This window comes from Amphiura filiformis, chromosome 14, assembly GCF_039555335.1.
Source record: "Amphiura filiformis chromosome 14, Afil_fr2py, whole genome shotgun sequence".
In the NCBI taxonomy this organism is placed as follows: Eukaryota; Metazoa; Echinodermata; class Ophiuroidea; order Amphilepidida; family Amphiuridae; genus Amphiura; species Amphiura filiformis.
In genome coordinates this window covers 12,129,907-12,152,559 of record NC_092641.1, presented here as the reverse complement: position 1 = coordinate 12,152,559, position 22,653 = coordinate 12,129,907, and the positions used below count along the sequence as shown (strand labels likewise).

Sequence of the window (22,653 nt, the reverse complement as noted above, 5' to 3'; positions counted from 1 at the left end):
TTTCAAAACCTTTTAATAACATTTAAATGTCGGGTTATATAAAGGTCATGAAAACGTTTTTAAAACGTTATTGAAAATATTTTGGGCAAACATTTTTTCGCAAATATTTTTTCAACCCCAAAATAACATTCTGTTTAGAATGTTTTGTATCAAGTTTTCAAGAATGTTTTTTGAATGTTATTAAAACGTTTTTATACCCTTTATATAACCCGACATTTAAACGTTTTCTGTAAAACATTTTTGTTTGCTGAGCAGTAGATTATCAAAAATGTTTTTAAGGTTATGAAAATGTTTTATACTCTTAATATACCCTTTATATAACCCGACATTTAAACGTTTTCTGACAACCTTGTATAACCTTTTGCGAATGATGTCGAAAACGTTTTGTGTTTGCTGGGAGTAAGAACTAAATGAATAGTTAGGATTGAGACGTATTTCATTTGGCAGAAGTTCATAATATTTTATTTAATCTCAAAAATTAGTGCTGTATTTTAGATGTATAGATGTATACAATAAGTACTCCAGTCACGAGTAGTTATGTTGAACTTTTTCTACACTATGACACAAACCATCTTTTTTACGTTGATATAAGTCTATTACCATTACATTTCCAATATAATACTATTTAAGAAGAATCCGATTGAACATTTGGTTGAAGTGGAATTCGAACCGGTGTTCAAGTCTTTAGACTTGATTGTCAAAGCGTGTGAAAAACACCATGAAAATGAATATTAAGGGCCCGTAATACATCAATTTGGTCAATAGTCAAATTTAATTTTTATCGCCATTTAGATCTAAATGGAGCGAATAGCCATGAGAAGCTTGGGGTAAAACTATTGGCCCGAGTTGACATCAATAATTGGTATCACCGAATAGCAATACTTTAAACTGGGAACCTCGAAAGAAGAGGTATATCAATGAACAAGAATCTATTAATGAAAGATATATATTTACACTCAAACATCTAACAATATTTTGTTATGTCCATAACCGTTTTTATGAATGTAATATTTGTTGCTAAGGTCTAGGTTTCAAAAATCATCATTCCAAAATAACACCTTTATTTATTCTACTATGGCGAATACATCCAATCTCCTCCTTGTAGGTTACATTTGGCACCCTAGTATTTCGAATCGAAATCCATAATGGTTACCAAAAGTCGTCAGACAGGTGATGCGTACAATACGGGCATGAACTGGCGCAGGAAAAGTGCTGTCACCTTCGTATGTATGTTAGGGTTGCCCGGGTAAATCTGTAGAAAAAACAACTAATCGTTATAACTATCGTCTGGTTAATTCACATTTTGATGAGGGTTATTTATAATTATCGCCGGATTAATTAACATATTAATGAAGGTTCATTATAGCTATCGTCGGATTTACTTTTCTCACCCAACGTTGGCTGAAATATCAAAAGTCAAGTTTCGTGTCTTTGAAAAGGTCGTGTCTTCATAATATATATTTATACTTACTATCTCGTCTCCAACTTGATTCACAACAAACACCTCGGTGTCATTTATAGTACTCAAGAAGGTTGACACTTTAAATGACGTTACCCAGTTGTTGTGAGGCCCATCACCACCATCACCTTGAGTTATTAATCCTAATACATAAGTCTGGTAACCTGTATTACCAAATCGATGACCATGCTTGCTTAAGAATAACATAATGAATGCAGCTTTGTCACAAAGAATTAACCCGCTATGAATCTAACCTAACTTTATTCAATATTTTTGGGTATAGACGAATCCAACGAGCCAAGTCATGGTCAGGATTTGGTCGGCCATCTTTGGTTTCTCGCTAGCACCAACCTGGTGTTTTGAGCGCCCGATTGTGCAAATAAAAGCGACCTAGAGAAGATGCAAAGACGAGGAGGGTTAATAGAATAATATATACAATAGATGTAATCCTGTCGCATATATTCATACATACCGTCGTTTTATCTTTTCAGTTTCTGTTTCCGTATCCGTAATAGTTTTTGTAAGTCATTGTTATTCTGAAGTGGTAGTCTCCCAGGTATGACCAATCTTTTATTCTAGCCTATTGTTAGTTACTGAAAATTTGAAGCTCGTGAATTTCAGTTTTCGTTTTGGTAAGATATATTGATTTTTTACATAAAACCTTGAGATGTGCGGTTGGGTGCCAATCTAGACAAAAGAAGAGTCTAAATTTTACGGTCCTAAATTCGCGGTAAATTGTACGGCTTCAATTGACTTGTGTTTAGGTATATGCACTTACGCCTAGACGTAAGTGCCTCGTAAAAAAGTCTTGCATTGAAATATATACTAACCATGTTGCCAAGTTATAAGCAAAAGTCTTTCATATTGGCGATGAAACGAGCGTCTAAAATATCCCAATGAGGCGCGTACAAGTGGTGATTTGGTAATCATGTTTTATATTGAAATGCAATACAAAAGAATTTGCATTGGAGCAAAGATAATTGTATTCTATTCATGGCAAGCTAATCTGATAATTGGTTGGGCCTATATGCAAGACTCGGGTTTATTTTAAATGTTTATTTTTGCAGAGCTTATTTTCAGTCATGGATCATACTGATAAATTTCGCGAGGGGAGGGGAGGGAGGGAGATACTTGCTGAACAAGCGAGAGTGGGAGGGGTGAGGAAGAAAGAGAGGAGAGGGAGAGACGGAAATACTAGAAAGAGAAGAACTCGAGAGGAGAGAGTAGGGACCGGCGGACGGGGAGGGAGTGGGGAGACTGATCATGGGGGGGGGGGGGCAGGAGGAAGCAAAATAGGGAGATAGACATTGATACGACGGAAGGGCGACACTGTGGCCCTGCACAAGTGCATTGGGGTGCGATATGCTCATAAGCGGGCCTTTTGTGATTTTAGGGCTTATTTGCAACGTTTTTACAGAAAAAGGGGGATTTTGTCATTCGGATTGGCATGCATTTTGTCAAATCAATGTAGATCAATTTACCAAGAGGGCGCTAGGCCATTAAAACACTGGTGTTAACATAATTTTTTTCTCTCCCGATTTTATTGACATAAGCAATCACCTCTATTGAAATAAGCTGATTGGTACTTCAGAGTTAACAATGAAATCAGATTACAGTAACTTACTGAATCCCTTGCGTTTTCGTATCTGAACAAAAGACTTACGGAAACTGAAAAGATAAAAAGACCCATAGTCCTTTTGTTCATCCATTTGTACATCTATGAATAGATGCGACGGGATTGCCTGCGGAATTATCTCTATTGAATTATTCTATTAACCTTCCTCGACCTTCTCTAGGTGTAAGGCGGCTTTTATTTGGACAACTCCCGGGGGGCCACTGGTTATTGACAAGGGGGTATCATGCGTGGCCATGGAGTTTCAAAAAGCACCCTAAACAAGTATGTGCAACGACAGAAAATACACCCCTAAACAAGTATAACAAGTGTAATATATCCTACCCTAAACAAGTATTGGCGTTTTTTTACCCCTTACTAAGTAAAACATATATTTTCGACACCCTAAGCAAGTCAGGGTCGGATCCAGGAATTTTTGATAAAGGGGCGCCTTTTTGGTCGACGACGAAAAATGTGTGTTAGGGGGGGGTCCCCCCTCGAAACCTCAACGGTTTTGGCCCATTGTTTGCTGTTCATGGCCGAATTTGTTCCTATTTTTTTTATTTCTTACAATTTTTGTATTTTTAAGTTACCGGCGCCCTTTGCTAGTCAAAAAATAGAGGGGCCGCGCCGGCTGCGCCCCCCCCCCTAAATCCGCCCCTGCAAGTAATACGCCGTAGAAGTGACGTAGTTAATCGGATTAACTACCATAGCAATAGATGAATACAATTTTGACTATACCGCACCGCACTACAACGATCACGCATTACAGATGCATTGAACCATAGATGTCAAAGAAAGCCTGATCACTCGCACCTGTAAGATAAGTATCTTTGAAAAGAGCGTTATTGTATTCAATCTATGTTTTACTGACATACACAGGTGATTAGTGCAATCTGCTTGTAGTGCAGACGGGCTATTCAAAAATTGTATTCATCTATTGCTATGGTAGTTAATCCGATTATGACGTCACTTCTACGGCGTATACTACTTGAAGCTCCATTTTCATTGTTTTCTTTAATATTAACTCAGAATGGCTCTGCTATGGGCAGAATATGAGCTATTTTAAAATTCGAAAATAAACGTTACATTATTTAAGCTGATATATATGGTATCAGAGAGCCTAAGAGGGAATTAGGCCTAAATGAAAAGAAAAATTACAAACCTGTAAGAAAAAACAACAATGAAGAAAAGAAAATATAGAGAAAAAGAAGTCAAGAACTGATTAAAGAGTTTAACTTCAACACTACACTATTTTTCGCTCACCTGGAACGTTTTCACTAGTTCGACTAGCGTCTTCAACAGATAGTGATGCGATCGTAGACAAGATATCATCACAGCATCACCATCTGCTGAAGACTCTAGTCGAACTAGTGAAAACGTTCCAGGTGAGAGAAAAATAGTGTAGTGTTGAAGTTAAACTCTTTAATCATTTTATCTACCATTACGTATGAATATCCACTCGTAAGTCAAGAAATGTTTTTATATCATTTTTGTATGCCCTATTAAAGTTTCGACAATTTATTCTCCATCCTCCAAATATTATTATAGACCTACAAATCATGTTTCAAAGTGAGACAAAAATCATAAAATTGTGGTCAGATTTTTTTATATTTTTTAAGGCCTAGGCCTTTATTGCGAAAAGATGAAAAGTGCATATTATATTAATAATTTATTTTAAAAGCTTAAAATGACAACAATTAGGCCTACTTCTGGAAGGAGTCGGATGAATAATAGTGGTATTATTTCATAAGTTGAATAAAGTATTAGGATGAAAATAAGTCAGTAAATAGCGACTGAGATGCATGGTGCTCAATCAGTTCAGCCAAGATTTGCAGGATTCGTGACATGACTCGACTGCAGAATTTGATACCAATCCAAAAACGTATTTTAATTCTGCACCATATCCATCTTACCTTTTAACATGTAATGTTTAATATTCATTTAATGTTTTCACAATTTATTAAAAAGTTTATAATTTGTTTTTTAAATAAAAATCAAGACCTATTGTGACAAAAATCTGATGCTTTTGACGATAATAAATGCATGTTTTTATTTATTTTATTTTATTTTTTGGATATAGGCCTAAGGTCACAGGTTAAATCAATCAATCCTCTTCCATAGATTTGTGGTTAAATAATTGTATACAACATGAAAATTAGCTTGAAAATCTTTATTTTTATCCATAATACAAGATAGAAAGTTCAAATAATAGTAAAAACATTGAAATGAGAAACTTAGGACTTTATAAAGGAGAATTGAAACTCTTCCATTAAAATCAGAGTGTTCACGTGTTGTGCATGTACAATGTACATAGTGTACATCACCATTGAATGTTGTAGGGCTGTAGGGCTGTAGCATTGAATGGGTTAATGGAAAAAATATTACCAGGGCCAGCTGGGCAAAGTCGGCAATCTTTATGGAAGAGACTAAACAGAGAAAGTCAAGTCTGGGGATAAACATGAAGGACATGAAACTTATGAAGGACTGGAGTCTGGATGGACCCTAAATACGTAAATCTGTTGTGAAAAAGATACCCTTTTTCTCTAATTTCCATGTTTTTGACACTCTATTCACGATACGTACGTACAGTGCCTGATCGTGAAAAAAGACCCTTTTACGTGATTTTTGGCCACGCATGATACCCCTTGTCAATGACCAGTGCCACCCCGGGGACAACTGTTGGAACTGTATTGTGCTGTAAACTTAAATCAATCTTTTGTCTACCTGTGTTTTCGCGGAAGGTGTAAAACGGGTGATGGAATGCAGTTTAAAATTTCCGCCAAGGCCGAATCATTTAACATTTTGGATGCATTGTAGCCGACGGGGACCCAACTAAAGGCTGCTAGTCAGGTGTAGGAATGCGTGTATTTGGATTCGTCTATACTTATTCTGATCGCTGTATATCGTCAAAAACACTAAGATCCGAAGCTTTTCATTAAATCGGATGATCGGGCACAGTTAAATGGAGCACAAAACACAGGTTCACCCGTTTACGTTCTTATTATTTACCTACACATTATATTTGCTGAACATAGAGAGCGTAATACTTATAAAGCGTTGCATTTATTCTGTTATTTAACAACTGATTTATATTATTTTGTAAATTGAACTTAATATTATAGAACTAATCTAACATTTTGCTCAGTTTGATGTGACGTCATTGATTTATATGTTCTGGTTCTTATTTTATTCGAATTTTCATTCATTAATCGGCAAGTATTTACCACTTAAAGATTTATGAACAACTAAAGCTTGAATGAAATACCGCCCTCATTGTTTGTATTTGTATATAGCTTAAAAGCGTAAAATTCTTTAGGAGAGGTGGCTCCTGATAAGATGTACCTAAGTCAACTTGAATCCACTCAATCGTAGAACCATCTGCTTCCCAGGCATTTTTACCATTCAGCCTTGCATTCGCTGCTAGGTAACCTGTCGCTGTCGCCGATGCTGTAATAGCGCCATCTTTTATCTCACCACTTTCCATCCCCAGATGGTCAGAGCAACCTAAAATTAGAAATAAGAATGAATAGACATCGTGATCGAAGTTCATGCAAAAGGCCATCAGAGATCATGCAAAGATGATTGCTCGGTACAGTACACTTAACTCTCTCCACGCGGATGTCGACTGCAGACGACAAGTTAAAATCAAAAATTCAAAAAACTTCTAATTCTAGAATTGTAAATTTTCATGACCATATTTGGAATCAGCATGCAAAATGCATGAAAATGAGTACAAACAAGCGTACAGTATTGGTTCTGTGGTTCTTGAGATAGCTCTTGATACGCACAGCACAAATTCCGCCTACGTCAAGCTTTCCAAGCTTTATTAGAGTGTATCATATCAAGCATCAAGCATCAAGATAATATCTCAAAACTTGCACTTTTTATGTTGAAGACTATGGGTAGCATGAAGAGTATTAATTATATTATTAGGTAAACATCCATGTCGATAAATGAATTTCTTCATATGCTTCATTTATCCAAATTGTTTGAATTTTTAATATATGGTGTGTGAAGCCTTCCTGAGGCTACCATCAGGTCCCCCAAAATTAAAAAATTGTTTTGTTTAAGAACTACTGCCTGTTTTTTTATGGATTTTTGAAGATCGCTCATAAATCAGTAAATATAGGCCTATTGAAGTAAAGGGACCAACCGCCATTTAGCTAAAATACTAATCTTTCTTAGCATGTAAATTATTTCCGTCGACAACGAATGAAGCACTTCCCTAAAACTAGTTGAAGCAAAACATTAATCAATGATATTTTTAGGGAGTAATTTTCCAAACCACAATAGCTCTAAGCCATTACTAAGCATAACTACTTTTGTATTCGCGGTACAGTAAAATAGCTGTTCCATTTACCGATTGTCCTCCCATGTTAATCGTGATTACAAAATGTTAATTTAAGGTCTCATTGCAACTGAATTTTTATTTTTTCTTTTCGGACTTGGCTTTGAGTAATGGTAACACATACCATGTTTACAGTAAAAATGAAAATTATATTCCAGACACCGTCAAAATGTCAAACTTTTTATTTTTTTGTATTGTTTTTAAATAATTAACCGCAGTTCATTTATTCAACCTCATAAAGGATCATTCTTAAAAAAATTATGATGAATGAACAGACGTTCATTAAATATTGAAAAAAAAACCCAAAATTACTCATGCCTAATTTGCATAAATAATATCATAAATACATAATTAACTGTAATTACCTAATTTGCATAATTAATTACTTTTTGTGTATTTTTGTTATCAATTGAAAGAACTTTGTATACATATGTGTGCAAAAAAAAAACTCACCTTTATATCATGTACGGTTTTCTATTGGCATCAATTTTGCATATTAATTAGCTGAACTTAGTCATTTTTGAGAGTTAATTTGTCTGCAGATTGGCCGAAATTGCTAAAATAGTATATTTGGTTAATTTATTATAATTATTCAATAATAGATTTTTTAAATTTTGTTTTCTGTAACGAAGTCAGGAAAGATAGGCATTTAACATGTGATATTTAAATTAACGCTGCTTTTTCAAGCAAGCGTCCAAATAAACCTTCAAAATCTCGAAATGTGCCGATTTTGTCACTACAGCCATTTGTGGCAGGATTTCATTCCATCTACGAGCATCTTTAAATTGACACTACATCACAATGCATTGACCGATTTCAATTCTGTTTTTTGATTTTTGATGCTTTAATAAAGCTCAATAATGTAGGAACATTAAATAACATGTTTCTGCTGCGATTATTTTTGAGGTGATATACCTAATATTATTTTAACTTGCAGCTCAGCAAACCAACCATTTTAAGCAGTTTATTTTCATGACTGTGCACAGCACTGTTTTCCCACGGTTCTAAGGCAAGCATATTAGGAATCATTGTTTTATTTGTGCAATCCATATTGAATCAAAGTCAGATTTCCCGAACCATGACACCATTTAAGTTATAAAATTTAACTTGCTTGCCAAAAGTAAGCTTAGAGTTCCCCTACATTTAGATACAATTTACTTATTTGGATACAAAATCGCTTGATTTTCGGCATCCGTAGACGCGATCATATATCACCTTATCTCGCCAGTCTTCACTGGCTCCCAGTCAAGCAGCGAGTTAACTTCAAAATCCTTGTTCTCATATATCAATGTATCAATGACAGTGCCCCACATACTTGTCTGAGCTAATTTCTATGTACAACTCCCATTCCAGCAAACGTAATCTTCGCTCCTCCAAAAACGTTACCAGACTCACTATTCCCAAGACCAAAAGATCTAGGACCGTGGGTTCTCAGTGGACGGTCCACGCCACTGGAATTCACTCCCCACTTCCATCAGAGAGCCCCGGGCACTGCAGATTTTTAAAAGGCATCTTAAAACCCACCTTTTAAATTATTGTAATTTCATTTATTTTTTTGTACTGTGAAGCGCTTTGAACTGCGAAAAGCGCTATAGAAATATTTTATGTATGTATGTATAACCATAAAATGAGAAAGGTAGTCAAACATAATAGAGAGCTTGCGAAATGGCGTTACTTTAACTTTAACCTTGGTTTTGAATACATAATCCTCTATAATCCTTAAAGTTAAAGTAACGCCATTTCGCAAGCTCTCTATTGAAGAAAAGAACACGCAAGGTCTGCGTCTTTAAATAATTTCTTTGGTGGTTTGTTTTGTTTGTTGTTGTTCTTGTTTTTTGTTTTGTTTTGTTGTGTTTAATTTTTGGTCAAAATTTAAAATTACAAAGCCGTTCCTAGATATTTTTGCGACCTATGTTATAAATACTGTTTTAATGAAATTTACCGCTACTGCATCCGAGTATATCGAATCGAAATCCATATTCGGTGCCAAAAGCCGTCAAACAGACGATGCGTACAATACGGGCATAAACTAGCGCAGGAAAATATGCTTTCACCTCCGTACGTATGTCAAAGTTGCCCGGGAAAATCTGTAAAAACAACCACAATAATCGTCGGAGTAAATAACATAATGATGAGGATTCCTTAAAATGATATTCGGAATAAATTAATTGATAATGAGGTTTCGTTGGAGGCTGTTTTCTTGAACTTAGGTATTAACATTAACATTGGATGAAATATCAAAAGTCAAAATTATTAGACAAAGCTTTCGTGCTACAATGTTCCGCATGTTTTATCCACCAATTGTTTTCGTTTTGTCATATCCCTAATTAAGGACTTGTTAGGGGCCTGATGCAAAATGAGGGCCTTAAAAGTTTTGACCACCCTAGAGGGGGGGGGCAGAAAAATATGACCACAAATTTTCCTGGGAAAATTTAGTTTATATGCTTTTCTATGCGGTTACCCATAATTTTCATGTCAATAAGAGGGGCTCTTGAGAACTGAAAGGGCTCCGAAAAATGTTCGCGAATGTTTTTTTTTTCAAGCCCCCTAACAAGTGTTTGTGAACGGTCCCTTAAGCCACATCGTTATTTGCACAATACTTACCATCTCGGTTCCATCTTGATTTCTTACAAACACCTCGGTGTCATTTATAGTACTCAAGAAGGTTGACACTTTAAATGACGTTACCCAATTGTTCCTGGACCCAGCAGCACCACCATCACCTTGAGTTATTACCCCCGATACATAAGTCTGGTAACCTGCATATTTGTCACAAAGAATTATGGTACGGCTATTATATAGTAATATTAACCTCTAACCTAACTCTATTCAATATTTTTCTGGGTATACTAATTCTAAACTATTTTGTGTATTATATCATGGATAGCATCTATGTAAATCAGCTTAATAAAATAGAATCCCTATACCTCAAAAAGGGCTAATTCATTTATGGATGCTGCCGATTCAGAGCAGTAAAATAAGTAGTATATCAGTTCGGGGCACTCCTAATTCACGGACGTCTCTAATATCAAATACTGTCTTGAAGCGTCATGTCACATAACAGTATCGTATTTCAGAGACGTACAATCACATACTCCCTAGTTTCAAAACCCATTCGCAAACGATATCAGTAATTTTGGTGAACGTGCCAGCGCAATGGGAATAATTTGTGACTAGGCCTTATTAAGGTTGTTGCTAGCCCAAGTTGAATGCCTGCTAATTTTACTACCCAATTCATGAATTAGAGCGCAGGCTCGGGAACTCTTGGGATTGTTTTACTTCAAAACATTTGATTTTGACCATTGCAATTAAGTGTGTTCTGGGTCAATTTGTCAGAATTTGCACAGATAGATATAATTTTTGCACAGGTAGATATTTGCTAAATATTGGAAAGCTTATTCTAATACACTCATCGTTCCGATGTGCTGCATCGAGTGCCCAGCTGTCAACAAAGCTCGACGTATGTGATATCACAGACCCCGTATGTGAAATCACTGACCGTCTTTGAAATCAGAGACGTCCGTGAGTGCCCCCGAACTGAAATCGATGTATATAATGATAAATGAAACGATTTATAAGGCGTAGCTTTTCATTCAATGGAATGCTCGGGCGCAATTAAATGGAGCACAAATCCCGAATATCTCAACTCTTGTCACTTGAAGAGCCCAGCAAACACAAAACATTTTCAACATCATTCGGAAAAGGATATAAAAGGTTGTCCGAAAACGTTTAAATGTCGGGTTATATAAAGGGTATATAATGGGTATAAAATGTTTTCATAACATTACAACACATTTTGTGATAACCTACTGCCCAGCAGACACAAAATGTTTTACAGAAAACGTTTAAATGTCGGGTTTTAAAGGGTATAAAACGTTATTAAAATAACGGGTTATATAAAGGGTATAATAATGGGTATAAAATGTTTTCATAACATTACAACACATTTTGTGATAACCTACTGCCCAGCAGACACAAAATGTTTTACAGAAAACGTTTAAATGTCGGGTTTTAAAGGGTATAAAACGTTATTAAAATAACGGGTTATATAAAGGGTATATAATGGGTATAAAATGTTTTCATAACATTACAACACATTTTGTGATAACCTACTGCCCAGCAGACACAAAATGTTTTACAGAAAACGTTTAAATGTCGGGTTTTAAAGGGTATAAAACGTTATTAAAATAACATTTCAAAAACATTTTTGAAAACTTGATACTAAACATTCCAAACAGAATATTACTTTTGGGTTGAAAAAATATTTTGCAAAAATGTTTGCCCAAAATATTTGCAATAACGTTTTAAAAACGATTTCATGACCTTTATATAACCCAACATTTAAATGTTATAAAAACGTTTTGAAAAAAAAACATTGTAAGAACATTTCTGCGTTTGCTGGGTGCAAATATTTTAAACATAATATTATTTATAAGTGTTAACAAAATATTTTGCAAAAGATGTTTGCAAAAATAGTTTACAATACCGTTTAGAAAACATTTTAAAACTATTGTTGTAGTATGTTTTCATACAAAACGTTTTAAAACGTTTTCATGACCTTTATATAACCCGACATTTTAATTTTATTAAAACGTTTTTACCTAAACCAAAACCCAAAATATAACTTATTTAAAACGTTTTAAAAACGTTTTTGTGTTTGCTGGGAGTATATGGACAAAGTAAAAAAAAATCATTTGTTATTCACTTACACATTATTGTCTGACAGAGAGCGCAATTGGTATCGGTGCATTTGTTCTGTTATATAACCATTGATCTTATATTGTTCACTTTTGCATTCATTAATCGGCAAGTAATTACCACTTATACATGTAGAGTAAAATACAAATAAAGCATACCGCCCTCAATATTTTTTAGCTTCAAAACGTTACCAATTCTCAGGAGTGGTGGCTACTGGTGAGATTTACCTATATCCGCTTGAATCCACTCAACTGTAGAATCATCTGCTTCCCAAGCACCAACGGCATTTAGCCTTGCGTCTTTGGATGGGGTACCTGCTATTGCCGCCGACGCTGTAATATCGGCATCTCCTATCTCACCACTTTCCATGCCCAGATAGTCCGAACAAACTAAAATTACATGTAGAAACAAGAATGTTTTTACAAAACACAGCACAGGTGGTGCAAAAATTATGCATCAGAGGTAATTAAAGATGATAGCTATAATGAATTTAATTAATTAATTTTACGTTGCAGTTCAATAAACCAGCCTACTGTTATGCATATCGTCTTCAAAGTGACTTTAATTCAAGATGTTCCCCAACAACGACCCATTTATTTTACTTCAATTTCAAAGCTCTTTAAACAACATTTAACTTGCTTGACGAGAGCAACGCTAATTCCACCATTTTCTTATTTTCCTTTATTTATTTTTATTTTTATTTTCTAACAATGGGTATTGTACAAATTACCATAGTGAACGAGAACGGTTGTCAATATTAACTACGTAGAAAGGAATACGTAAAGAACGCGATTTTTTAAATACAAGGATCTTTTGTAAGCTGCATGCATGCAATTCTAGACCTGAGTGGGAGAAGGAACCACGTGTCAAGAAATAAAAAATAACATCAAAATGGTTCCAGTTTTCAAATACTTCAGTCAATTATGTTCATTCAAAAATGAAATTAATGTGAATACGATGATTAGTACTGAAGCTAAATACGTATTTATAAAGGCCGTGTTACTTTTTGTGAAGGTTTTCTTATGAAGACTGAAAAAGTGACGCAACTGATTTAAGGGTACTTGCCCATCAATTTCATTCAGGGGCGTGTTTGAAAAACGACACAGCGCATTAGTAAAAAGAATAAAAAATACTAAAATTTTCACCAGGGTTCGAACCACTGCCAAGGCACTATGAATGCTAAAGATGCATAGGCTACTGTGCCACGGTGACTGTGTTTAACATTCGGCGATTTTGAAAGATTTACATATCAACACGTTTCTAGTGTATTGAAAATCAGATTTTGGTAGGAATACAGTCATAGAAAGGCATATATGACTTTACTTGTCTGTTTGTTTTTCATTTAATACAAATTAATTTTGATGAATTGAACTAGTACGACTCTTAGGACTCGTGATAAACGACGATTAATTTTGTAATAATAAAATGAAAACGCTGGGTCATTCACGACGTCAATTGTAATTCATGTCAAAACCTGGGGAGGACCACACACATCCGTGTATACGTGCGCAATCGATACTCAATGATCCAGACAATACCATTTGAATATACCGCCCTTATGTATGCACCTGCTTGCGTGAAGATATACTATAGGCCTATACCCTAATAGCTTACAATAGATACCCCACCGTAAATAGCTCTCTTCGTTACCTAGCTGTGCCAGTATATGCGCGTAGTGTACGCACTTTTGAACCATATTTTGTTCAAAAATGATAGAAAGGGACTGTTTTCAGACAAATTGTTGGCTCTCAGCAGATGCTCAATGATACCGGGAAGTGTTGCAGAAAGGTAAGCGTACTCTTTATTTATTCAAAATATCACATATCAATGAATTTAAATTGGAAATCCAAAAGGAAATGTCAAGTCAAAATTCTCACCTTAGAATTATTGTGAAATAAAATCAAACCAAATTTAGGCTCCGCAAACAACGTCCAATTATTCCCATTGGTGTTTGCTACACGTGCATATAATAAATTATGATTTGGGGCTAATTTGAGAAGAGTTAATCCCTCGAGTTTCAAAATACACCGAGTGATGTTTTTGATCAAAAACATCGACAATTCAAGACGCTGTAAAAACAAATCAAGAATTATCTGGGATGATTGCAACTAAGTATAATGAAAGTTATGATCTAAGCTACCAGATGCATCATTAATTTCCTGACTATGATATTTAGTTGTGGGAAACGATTACTTTAATGTTTTCAACCAAAAAGAGCATGTAGCCTTAAACAGATTACACAGTTTTCAGACATAGGACACACATTTTCTAAAAACTTTTTTACACTTCAGTACACTCTTCAATGAATCTGTGATTTACATGATTAGCTTTGTTTACGGCCTAAATATTATTTTAAAATATTTACCGCTGCAGTTAAATCCATCTCCACTGAATCCTGTATTACAGGTACAATTGAAACTACCAGGGATGTTGCTACAAGTTGCGTTAAGGTCACAGCCAATAGTCAGGCACTCGTCAACGTCTAGAAAGAGGATAAGAACAAATATCAAAATATCAACGGTAACTCTGATGCAATGTCTTTAGTGACTCAGAATTCAAGATATTCCCCAACCCCACTTAATTTACTTTAATTTCGATGCTTTTAAACCAAATTCAACTTGGAATTCCACAAGTTTCTTATTATGTTTCATGTATTCTCTAACAATGAATATTTTTCGGAGTTTCTCCAAATTTCGATACAAATAATTACATAGAAGGAGAAAGGAAGTCAATATTAACCATAAAGAAAAGAATATGCAAGGGTTATGTTTTTAAAGGATTTCTTAAATCCAAGAATATTTCGATCTTTACGTAGCATGAAGAAGTTGCATACCCCAGTTATAACATAATATTGGTTCAAGTTTTTATAATACTTCACTAACTTCAGTAACTTGTATACATTTAGAAATCAAACTTATCAACATTAAATAAAACTATAATGAAAACCTTTTAAGGTTTTAGACTTAACCCGACATGATGTAAGAACTTATACTACAGTACTTCTTCCATCAAATTCTTCAGTTAATCTCTGTGATTTACATGACCATCGCCTATTTACGGTATACATAAATATTATTTTACCGGCACAGCTTAATCCATCCCCACTGAATCCTGCATTACAGCTACAATCGAAACTGCCAGGGTTGTTACTACAAATTGCGTTGGGGTCACAAGGAATAGTCAGGCACTCGTCATTGTCTGGATAGAACGTAAGAACAAATATCAACTAATGATTAATGAATGACCACTCTGAAGCGATATCTTTAGTTTTTTTTATCAAATAAAGAATATGTTTGCAGGTCTATCTAATATTTTAAGTGTATATCGTATTAAGCTTACATAAGAAGAAGAGTATAATCTCTGTGCGTTTTAAACATTTCTTCCAGTCGCAGCTGGCACTGAACGCCCATACTGATATAAAATTGGATCGATTGAGCCCACATTTATTTTTCGGCCTATGAGTTTTAAAATATTGGTATTTTAAAACGCATAGCGAGACCAATAAATATTGGGCGTAAAGCATCCAATTTTATCATTATTATGTGTTGTCACACACTTGGATTCATTTGGATTCATCAAAACATAATAATTAGTAATATCGGACAAGTAAATGTGACCCAGTCTGATCCACACAGGACAAAGTCGTAAATACTGAAAATGTAGTTACTACCATTACTAACTGGCTCAGTACCTATATATACTGATGTTGAATCCCCGAGTCTCTAAAATACTTGCTTGTAAAGTTATGAGCCTTTTATATGTCAATTTTCTTATGTTTGTATTGTGTTTTCATCTTAGTTTCTGATCACAAATATACAGCAAGCACAAACGTGTCTTTTGTCGACTTTTTCAGCATAATATTAACGTGTTGATGATAAGTCTTTTTCATCTGCAATGTCTTAGTAATCGTGTATTTTACGGCTACAATACAAACTATTTTCATAAAATTTACCGATACAGTTAAATCCATCTCCACTGAATCCTGCATTACATGCACAACTAAAACTGCCAGGGTTGTTGCTGCAAAGTGCGTTAAGGTCGCAGGGAATAGCCAGGCACTCATCATCGTCTAGAGACAAGAATAAGAACCAATATGAACGAATCTGAATGAAGCAGAGAACAATCTGAGGTATTGTCATTGTGTTAAGGGGGTACTACACCCCTCAATAAATTTGTGTCTATTTTTGCATTTTTCTCAAAAACTAATAACACAGTGGTAACAAAAGTTATGTATATTATATGGGCAAGGAATCCAATTACTACACTGGAATTTCAGTGACCCAAGACAAGCGGTTTGTTATTTATGATAAGAAATAAGGTACCGCTAGGATGTACCGCGTTTCCTATCATATATACTGAACCGCTTGACTTGAGTCACTGAAAATTCAGTATAGTAATTGGATTCCTTGCCCCAATAATATACATATACTTTTATTACGAGTGTGTTACTATTTTTTGAGAAAAAATGCAAAAATAGTCACAAATTTACCACAGGGGTGTAGTACCCCTTAAAGGTTACCCCAATAAGTTATGGAACGTTTACACTCAGTACGTTACTGAACAGCTTCTATTGTTATGCATAGTCGCGCTAAAAGTCGATCGATACATGTTGAAATCAGCACTGCTCAGAGATACACCTTTTTTACTATAGACATTAGGTATCTCGGTCAAATATAAAGCAAATTTTTTTCTTCAGTAATGTCAGTTAAAAACATAGTGCTTGGATATACTTTCATAAAAAAAAACCTGGTGTTGAAATTTGGCATGAAATTGTGTATTTTAGTGTAAGATTTTTCATTTTTATAAACCTTAACTACACCCGCGAGCTTTTTCGCGTTTCAAACTAATATAGTTTGCTAAGGAAAGATATTTCCCACCTCTGTGAGGCAGATCGTGTGAGTCTATATTATTATAGTTTTGTCAGAATATCCGTTTTGATTTCACCTTTTTTCACTTGCGACGGCCAAAATGTCCAACCAATATAGCTTTATATGATGTGCTTTAGAAATGAAATATTTTTCGTTTGTGAATTATATTACTTCGAAAAGCAAAAACGTTGACATCCTCCCCCCCAAATAAAAGCTCGTGGGGCAAGTTGAAACCTGTGAAATTGACAATCTTACACAAGAAGCCTACATTTCACCCCTAAGTTTAACATTAGTGTTTAAAAAAATTATATAGTACCAAGCATTATAGTTTTCTTCTCATATTCACCGAAGAAATGAAAAATATTGCTTTTTATTTGACTGAGAAAATTAATTATGAAGTGAAAAGGTGTAACTAAAAATTTTGCTAATTTCCACACCGAATTCTATCGTTTCAAGCGCCTAATTAAGTGACTGAGTGGGTCTATGTTTAACAATAGCCATCGACTGACTAGCGTTCTACGTGTTTACAGCTACATTTTTTACCTAATAAAATAATTTTCAGAAAATTTACCGGTGCAGCTTAATCCATCCCCATTGAATCCTGCATTGCAGGTACAATCGAAACTGCCATCATTGTTGCTGCTGCAAACTGCGTAAGGGTCACAGGGACTAGTCAGGCACTCACCAGCGTCTATCGACAAGAATAAGAACCAATATTAACGAATCTGTATGAAACAGAAAACACTTGTTGTCATTGGGCGTTCTTCCAAGAAATAAGAAAGAAAAAAGAAAGAGAGAAAGTTTATGAAAGAAAAGAAAGAAAGAAAGAAAGAAAGAAAGAAAGAAAGAAAGAAAGAAAGAAAGAAAGAAAGAAAGAAAGAAAGAAAGAAAGAAAGAAAGAAAGAAAGAAAGAAAGAAAGAAAGAAAGAAAGAAAGAAAGAAAGAAAGAAAGAAAGAAAGAAAGAAAGAAAGAAAGAAAGAAAGAAAGAAAGAAAGAGTTCGCTATGAGTTTAGGTATTTATATTCCTATATTAGTGGAATCAATGTTTGTTTGGCATCCTTAAACCTTAATGATAAAAATTTGATTGGTTCAATTTTTCTAGGCCCCGCGTGATTCCCACGAGGGGTCGAAGATCACAGTGGGGGAAAAACCTGAAAATAGTCCCATCGTGTTGCAATGTATCTCAAATTGTTTCTCTAATCACACGTAATAAAAAAAATCAATTGTCATTTTTTTTCTACGTTGCTTAGTTCAGGAGTTATAAGGTCGAATATGTCAAATGTCAAGAAAATTAAAAAATGGTCCGATTTCATCTCAAACATATACTTAATTTGTGCATTTTTGTAGCCGAAGTCCAATAGAAATATGGAAAAGCATAACATTTGACCATAGACCTTTAAATGGTCTATGATTTGACCCATAATATCATTCGATTCTGACGTTAAAAATTTCTCAAATAAATCATTTCCTAGTTGGTTTGCCCAGAGGAGCATAGTATTTTATTAACAGAAGGTTTTCATCAAATTCGTTTCCTAATGCAAAAAACATTGGTTCCATTAATGTTTGAAAACTACATGCTGACTCAAAATTTCCCAATAGCACCTGGTATATACTATATAAGCAAAATTTCTCAGGAGAGAGTCTAAAGCTGACTTTATACTCGATCGCTTTTGCAGAAAAGCGATTTTCACGCATGCTCAATGTTTACTTACATTTCCAGAGCGTCAAGCCGATCAATCGATTCAAATCGCTGAGGCAAAAACGACGTCGCTTTTGCAAGTTGAAGAAATCTCAACTTCCCAGCGATATCGCTTGACACGTGAATGCGTGAACCAATCACATACAACCAACTGGATCTATTATTTTGCTAATTAATTTACCTTTCTCGATTTTTATCTTTTGGTCATGAATTAATTCAAAGCAATAATTATTGACATCAACTGATGTTTGAGAAATGTATTTTGTGGCATTTTGAATATTTTAATTATCGTCTGCAATCGCTATTGCCGTGATAAGTATAAATGCAAAAGCGACGAGCGATACATCGTAAAATTTGGCGATTGCACATCGCTTTTCAAAAGCGTTTAATCGCAATCGCTCGGCGATCGAGTATAAATTCAGCTTAAGAAATGGACGTTTGTCGAACACGCAATTATATTATATTACATTATATTATATTATATTATATTATATTATATTATATTATATTATATTATATATATATTATATTATATTATATTATATTATATTAGAATATTTGCAGGAGGTTATCAAAATGATTTTTAAATGTTATGAAAACGTTGTATACCATTTATACACTCTTTTTATAACCCGACATTTAAACGTTTTCTGGCAACCATTTCTAACTTTTAGCGAGTGATGTCGAAAACGTTTTGCGTTTGCTGGGTAAATAAGAATCATAAAACTAATCAACTGGGCTCATGTGTTTTTCAGTCCAGTTGATTAATTTTAAGATTCTATTTTATATATAAACCAATCTAACTATTTTGGTTCTTCATTACATTTGGATCAGTGTAGTAGTCAAGGACCTCATTTCCGAGGCCAATGCCAAGGACTTGGTGTTTGAGGCCAAGGACAGATTCTTCGAGGTCAACGGCTTTTGCTCCTCTTACCAAAGATACCAAAACATGTTTTTATATAATGATATTTTGTACAATTGGTGATTTTGGGCGCCATCTTGGAAAACATCTTGTCCAAAGGCTTATTTCGATTCTATTAATCCAGGTAACATACCGTAGAATTCCGTCTAGAAGCATATATGCCTCTAAACGAGGGTTTTTTTTAACGAAAGATATGAAAGGCCAATACCCTTCTCAAAACATTGCAATAGATTGGTCTTACAAATATACATGTTTGTACAGCCGCCTTTATCAGTAATATAGTTGTTCAAACTCCAAATAACGTTTTTGTTGAGAGTGTCTGCCTCTTGTCTCTTGTGTCAAAAAAACCTCGTTTAGAGGCATATATGCTTGTAGACGGAATTTTATGGTATGTGCCAAATTTGGTTCTGGTAGGAAAAAGCAGTAGTTAAAAGGATAAAACGTCAATTTTTGTCTTTTTTAATGTTTCTCAAGAGGGAGTTTAGAGAAACATTGGTGTTGCAATTTTGTCTAGCTCAAACGTTAAAATGACTCGTCTAAAGAAGCATTTACCTATACAAAGTTATAAATACGCTTATAGCTTCAGAACTAATAATTGTTTCCACAATATTTCTGCATAGAAAGAAGGATGATTTATTTAGGCGTATTTTGATACCCCATTTGTCAAATGTCGTTCAATATTAACAACGCAGTAGTGCCTTTGAAGAAAAATATCCGAATTTAAAAGTTGCAGTTTACAGCACTTAAACCCTCCATTATCTTCGCGCTGACTTCAAATCAATACAAATACTGCAACTTTTAATTTCGGGTATTTCTCTTTAAAAACACTGCTGTGCTGTTAATATTAAACGAAATTGGATAAATGGGGTATCAAAATGCGCGTAAATAAACCATCCTTCTTTCTATGTTGAAATATTGTGAACACAACTAATAGTTAATTATTAGACGCTATAGGTGTATTTATAACAGCTGCGTTACTTTTTGTGCAGTCTTTAGATGGAATTCTAAAGTATCCTCAAATCTTTGTTAGATTTCAATTTGTTACAGGTTGACATTTAGTCATGTTATTGAAGAGCAATCGGTTTATATATACTGTTTACTTTGAATAAAATGTTACCATGCCTGAACTCTTCTCTACTGAGGTAGATATTATATATGGACCTTGTGGGTTGATATTTTTAGAGTAGTCTGCATTGCATTCTAAGTCTTTTTTGAAGTGAAAAATGTTGATAGTAACATTTTAGAGTGACTGTATAGAATACACGTGTGTTCGTCTTGATATATCATAGCAAAACTGTACAAATATGATGATGATAAATTAAGGGTTTCTTACCACAATATGCAGTCCGGTTCAGAAGCGTATCCAGTGAATCTTTCTCCCAATTCTGTTTCATGAGTAGCTGGCTTGGGTCACCAACAAACCACATGTTGCCAGCTGCAACTATTCCTGGACAAATTTTGGCATATGAAGGGACCGCAACAACACCTTTACAAAGGCATATTTCTGTATATGGTAAAGACCATCTCAAGACACCGCCTCTAGAATGATCTGGTCTTTCTTTCAGAATACAATAATGATTCTGCACCACAACTAGACGAACTAGTAATATATAACATAAATAAAAATGATAATTTTAAAATGTTTAAAATCAGCCTCAACATGTGTCCATTGAACATGTTAAAGCTGCAAAATAACTCCTGTTTGGTTGTGCACATTGATTCCGTCCCTAAAAGTCGATTTAAGAAGATTCAGTATTATATAATCTTGTTGTCGTTTCGTCCCTAGGAAGTCTACTTGACGATATTCATGAACATGTCACCTCGTCATTTTGCATATAGGAAGTCTACTTGACGATATTCATGATCGTGTCACCTCGTCATTTCGTCCATAGGAAGTCTACGACGATATTCATGATCGTGAATATTTCGCCAAGTAGACTTCTTGACGAATGACGAGGTGACACGATCATGAACATCGTCAAGTAGACTTCCTATGGGCAAAATGACGAGGTGACACGATCATGAATGTCGTCAAGTAGACTTCCTATGGGCGAAATAACGAGGTGACACGATCATGAATGTCGTCAAGTAGACTTCCTATGGGCAAAATGACGAGGTGACACGATCATGAATGTCGTCAAGTAGACTTCCTATGGGCGAAATGACGAGGTGACACGATCATGAATATCGTCAAGTAGACTTCCTATGGGCGAAATGACGTGGTGACACGATCATGAATATCGTCAAGTAAGCTTCCTATGGGCAAAATGACGAGATGACACGATCATGTAGCATGTCGCATGTCGACTGAACCTAATAATAACGAGTCTCAACTTCTAGGTTGCATTTTTTAGTTTCCATTTACAAGACTGATGTGAAAGAAAATAGAGGTATACTAACCTAAAGTCAATTTGACGATATTCATGAGCCTTGTTATTGTCGACTTGATGAGAATCAGAATTTTTCATTTGATTTTTGTTTTCTGTATGTCGCCGACTTAACATAATAATAATTAGTCCTATCTCAACTTTTTGCTTGCATTTTTAGTTTCCATTTACAAGACTGATGTGAAAGAAAATAGAGGTATACTAACCTAAAGTCAATTTGACGATATTCATGAGCCTTGTTATTGTCGACTTGATGAGAATCAGAATTTTTTCATTTGATTTTTGTTTTCTGTAGCAAGCCGACTTAACATAATAATAATTAGTCCTATCTCAACTTTTTGCTTGCATTTTTAGTTTCCATTTACAAGACTGATAAGTGAAAGAAAAGAGAGATATACTAACCTGAAATGATGATAATGGTGAAAATAAAAGAAACTTCAAACTCCATTCTGATATTCTTCACAATTTCGCAAATATTCAACATTGGTAAAAAGTAATATTCTTTTTGATCAGTTAAAAGTAATAATCAATTGACTACGAATGCAGCAGTGCAATAAAATATGACTTCTTCAAGTAGGCTAATGAGCAATCAATGCGCAGTACCTAGAGCATCAAGCACTGTATATTAATTTTTTTAATTTATATTGATAAATGGT

The 22,653-nt window shown here is 34.7% G+C and overlaps 1 protein-coding gene across 1 annotated transcript; it reads right to left on the bottom strand.

Annotated features, from left to right (window-relative positions):
- Positions 1-458: 458 nt before the first annotated feature.
- LOC140168922 (lactadherin-like) lies at positions 459-21,203 on the bottom strand. The gene is made up of 11 exons (XM_072192238.1): positions 20,944-21,203; positions 17,560-17,679; positions 16,073-16,189; positions 15,202-15,318; positions 14,486-14,602; positions 12,348-12,509; positions 10,027-10,181; positions 9,365-9,509; positions 6,417-6,578; positions 1,472-1,623; positions 459-1,252 (listed from the first exon to the last, which is right to left on the bottom strand). The coding sequence occupies exons 1-11, from the start codon at positions 21,035-21,037 to the stop codon at positions 1,163-1,165; spliced, it is 1,431 nt and encodes a 476-aa protein (XP_072048339.1). The 5' UTR covers positions 21,038-21,203; the 3' UTR covers positions 459-1,162.
- Positions 21,204-22,653: the final 1,450 nt, after the last annotated feature.